Below are 3,973 nucleotides of genomic sequence, written 5' to 3'. Positions count from 1 at the left end.
CAAGGACCGCCTTCCTCCTCTTCTTCCTCCTCCTCCTCCTCCGCCTCCTCCCTCCGGGGGTCAGCCCCAGCCGCCCGCCCGCCCCCTCCGGCACCGCCACCGTCCCCCCGGCCCCATCGCCATTGGCCGGCGCCGCGTCCCAGGGGGGGCCTCGGCTTCCTGATTGGCTGAGACGCGGCGCCGCGGCGCCCTCCCTCGCTCCCCGCGCCGCGCTCGCCTTGCCCCACCGCGGCAGCGCCCCCGCCTCCCCCCGGCACCGCCCGCCCTGCCCCGCCCGCGCCCCGCGCTATATAGGGGGCGGCGCGGCGAGCGGCGGCGGCAGAGGTGGTCGCGGTGGCAGCCGAGAGGGTGGGCGGGGAGGGAAAGGAGAGAGGTGTTTTGGTTGTGCCGCCGCGGTTGTTGAGCGGCCGTGCGAACGCCTCTCGTCGTAGTCTCGGGCGGCTGTCGGTACCGCCGGCGAATCTGCGGCCGTGACCCGCTCCCCTTGCGTTGCGGGCGGTGCGTGCGCGGCTACGCGCGGTTCCAGGAGGCGGCAGCGGTATTGGAGAGGGAGGTCTCTCTCCCTCCCTGCGACACTATGAAAGCCGTCAGCCCCGTCCGGCACCCTAGCCGCAAAGCGCAGCCCGGCGTGGCGGGCGGCGGAGGGGGCCACCCGGCCCTGCGGTGCCTGGCCGAACATAGCGGCTGCAAGGGGGGGCCGCCGTCGGGCGAAGAGCCGGCGGCGCTCTGCCTGCAGTGCGATATGAATGACTGTTACAGCCGGCTGAGGAAGCTGGTGCCCACCATTCCTCCTAACAAGCGGGTTAGCAAAGTGGAGATCCTGCAGCACGTTATTGACTACATCCTCGACTTACAGCTGGCTCTGGAGACGCACCCGGCGCTCCTACGGCAGCAGCAGCCGCCCGCCCTCCACCCGGGCAGCTGTCCCGTGGGCACCCCAAGGACCCCGCTGACAGCCCTCAACACTGACCCGGTAAGAGGTGCGTGGCATACCAGCCCGCAGTTCGGGGCGCGAATAGGGGATGAGGGCAGCGACGTGACCCGGCGGTTACCGCCGCGGGAGGGCTTGGGTGATCACTCGCAGTTTGCCGGTATTGTGGCTGTGCTGAGGGGCTGCAACCCCCGGAGGGGACGGGGCGGGTGGGCGCAGAAATGCCCCGGCGACGCACGTTGGCTGCCTCAACACCTCCCCCCCTGTGTGCAGGCAGGCACCCTCACGATCCCTGCCGCGTAATTGCAGCCTCTCGAGGGGAGTAGTTGTAATCAGTGTGTTTGCACACACGGGAGCAGACGCGCTGCTCCTCTGTTTTCCAGGTCTCCGCGGAATGTAGGAATATGAGCAGGTTTCAGGGCTGTCCCCGTTTAACGCCCTCGTCGTAGCGAGGTTGGGGTGGAGGGAAACGGGAAGAATCTTCCTTTCGCGGGATCTTCCGTGGCAACCCGGGGGTCCTGCAGCCGAGGCGCCTAGATCGGCAGCCCCCTGCCCTGGGGCTCTCCCCCGAGCCTGACCCTAGGGGCCCGCTTGCCGGGAGCGCTGCTGCGGTCCTCTCTGCTCTTTTCCTCCGGGCTGCTGCCCGTCTGCGCGGCACTGCCACCGGGGACTCCCAGGAGCGGTCCTTTGGGAGGGTTGGAGCAGCGCCCTCAACGCGGAGGGCGAAATCTCTACGGCGCAGGGGGAATTCTGCATGCATGTCTTCTTCCCACACACCTCCCGCCCCAGCGCTAACTTCGGTGTTTCCTTGGTGTGCAGGCTGGCTCTGTTAACAAGCCGGGGGACAGCATCCTCTGCCGCTGACCGCCGTTCCTCAGGTAAGTGTCGGTAGCCCGCGGGTTCGGGGCCGTGGCGGCGGGGGTAGCACGGGGTTCTCCGGGGCGCAGCGCCCGGACTCGGCGGGGCGGCGGCGCCTCTCGCTGGGAATCCTGCCGGAGGGGGACCTGAGCCCGGCGAGAAATATTTGCAAGAGGCTTTGGGGTTTTATTTTTAATTACCGGGCGGTTATTTTATTCTCTCTCATGTTGTTTCCTTGGTTTTTTTTTTTTTTTTTTTTTTTAAACACACCACCCCCCCTCCGAAGCGCTTCTGGCTGCGGCGTGCAGCTGCGCATCCCTCTGCCTGGCCCAGCCTGGGAGCTGTGGTTGTTGTTTGACCTGGTTTGTTTTGGGTTGTTGATCAAGCATGTCTTGTGTTTTGTTGGTGGCGCCAGTCGGTCTGGAGCGGAGCGGTTCACACACCCCCTCTATTCATTCCTCTCCCACAGGTGTGCGGCGGCGCCGCGCAGAGGCACGGCGGGGGGCGGGCGGCGGCGAAGGGGAGGGGGGAGCGGGGGGGGCCGAGGCCGGGCCGGCCCCGCTGTACCGGAGGAAGGAGCCAGCCAACCCCCCCGAGCAGTTCCCATGCTTCATCCCGGCAGAAGCCAGCCTTTTCACCGATTTGCACGTCCGTAGCGGCCCCCCCTAAACCCGCGTCCCCGGCCCCCCTCCCTCCCCAGCTCCCCGTCTCTTCTCTTCGTTCCCGAGCAGCTGTGAGCGGTGTCTCCGCGATGGCTGGAGGGTGTCGGACTCGAGCAGGAAAATTTGCCACTCTGCCCCGGGATGATAGAGGACCGAGCCTAAACCAGACATTAGAAGCGTTGTAACTCTCTTTAAGGGACCGAGCAGCTGAATCTTTAAGCTTTACTAATCTACCAGAGCATTTGTAGATAATATTTGACATCTATTGTTTAAAATAGATGGATTTTATTGGGGCCCAGGGAACTTTCTCCCTGCAGGAATGTTGCATATTGTATAGATAAATGAGTGAAATTTCATACTGTGTATATATAGAGATGTTCTATAAGTGTGAGAAAAGTATATGCTTTAATAGACTACTGTAATTATAAAATATTTTTAATTAAATATTTTTTGTAAATATTATAAAGGTGTGTGTTTTTTTTAAATCTGTGGGAATATCTCTTTAGAAAACCACAGCTCAAGTACGGAGCTGCTAATATGGAAGTATCTTGAATGTTTAGGGCTTTTCTTTTGTCCCCAAATGTCCTTTAAGATATGGAAGTTGCAGCTATAGCTAGTAGTCCTGCATGATTGCATGAGATGTCTATTTGCAAATAAACTTGTTTGGAGTCCATACAAACGTGTTTTCCTCAATCTAGACTTAAAATGTTTGTAAGTGTATTATACGTTTTGAGACTACACTTTTGTCATTTAGGTGCAGGGGTTTTTAGTGCATTCTATAAAAGGTAGCAGTAAGATGTAGTGTTTTTTTACTGAGAATAGAAAAAAAAACTATAGTTTTTGCATTCTGGGGGCAATGCTTTAGATCTTTCAATCAGCTTTTACAAAAATAATGCTGTTGCATCGGATCAAGAAATTTGTTCTGGAACTTCATTTGAGCACCAAAATGTTTTGTGGCAGACTTGCATTCCTACAGCCTATTAATTGCTTAAGAAGTGAAAACAGTTCTCTGCTTGCAACCAAAGGGCAAATCATTAACAAAAACAGTTGCCGTTTCCTTCATCCAAAGAGTATTAATGCTGAACTGGAAAAAGGCACATGGGCCAAGTCATTATGATCAGTGATGTAAATTACTCTTAAAATGAACTTAAGTAGACCAAAAAAATTGGATAACTGCATCAAGATTATTTTTCTAGTACAAAATGACTTTAATTTCACTGCAGCTATGTTACAGTTAAAAACCTGTTTAATCTCTGTGATATGTAACTACTACATGTGAACATTAAACTAGATTTACTTGTCTTTAACTGTGATTCTTCAGCTTATTTCTTCAGTTCTCTGAATTCGCACATTTTCTTTTTGTGTGTACCATTTGATGGGTGAATTAATTTTACAGTGGGATTTTGTACATTAAAGTTCTACTGTTAGCTCATGTCCAGGCTCAGTGAAAGATGCTCATTTTGTGTGATCAGTAGCCTGCACGCTAGTGAAACAGGATTTGCAGATTGGGAGAATTAAGTAG

At 55.8% G+C, this 3,973-nt stretch overlaps 1 protein-coding gene across 1 annotated transcript; it reads left to right on the top strand.

The window, feature by feature from the left end:
• The first annotated feature begins 320 nt into the window (after positions 1-320).
• ID4 (inhibitor of DNA binding 4) lies at positions 321-3,758 on the top strand. The gene is made up of 3 exons (XM_071736321.1): positions 321-973; positions 1,751-1,809; positions 2,259-3,758. Exons 1-2 carry the CDS (start codon positions 578-580, stop codon positions 1,793-1,795), a joined length of 441 nt encoding a protein of 146 aa, XP_071592422.1. The 5' UTR covers positions 321-577; the 3' UTR covers positions 1,796-1,809; positions 2,259-3,758.
• Positions 3,759-3,973: the final 215 nt, after the last annotated feature.

This window comes from Heliangelus exortis, chromosome 2 (assembly GCF_036169615.1).
Source record: "Heliangelus exortis chromosome 2, bHelExo1.hap1, whole genome shotgun sequence".
NCBI classification, from domain to species: Eukaryota; Metazoa; Chordata; class Aves; order Apodiformes; family Trochilidae; genus Heliangelus; species Heliangelus exortis.
This window is presented reverse-complemented; position numbering and strand designations above follow the sequence as displayed.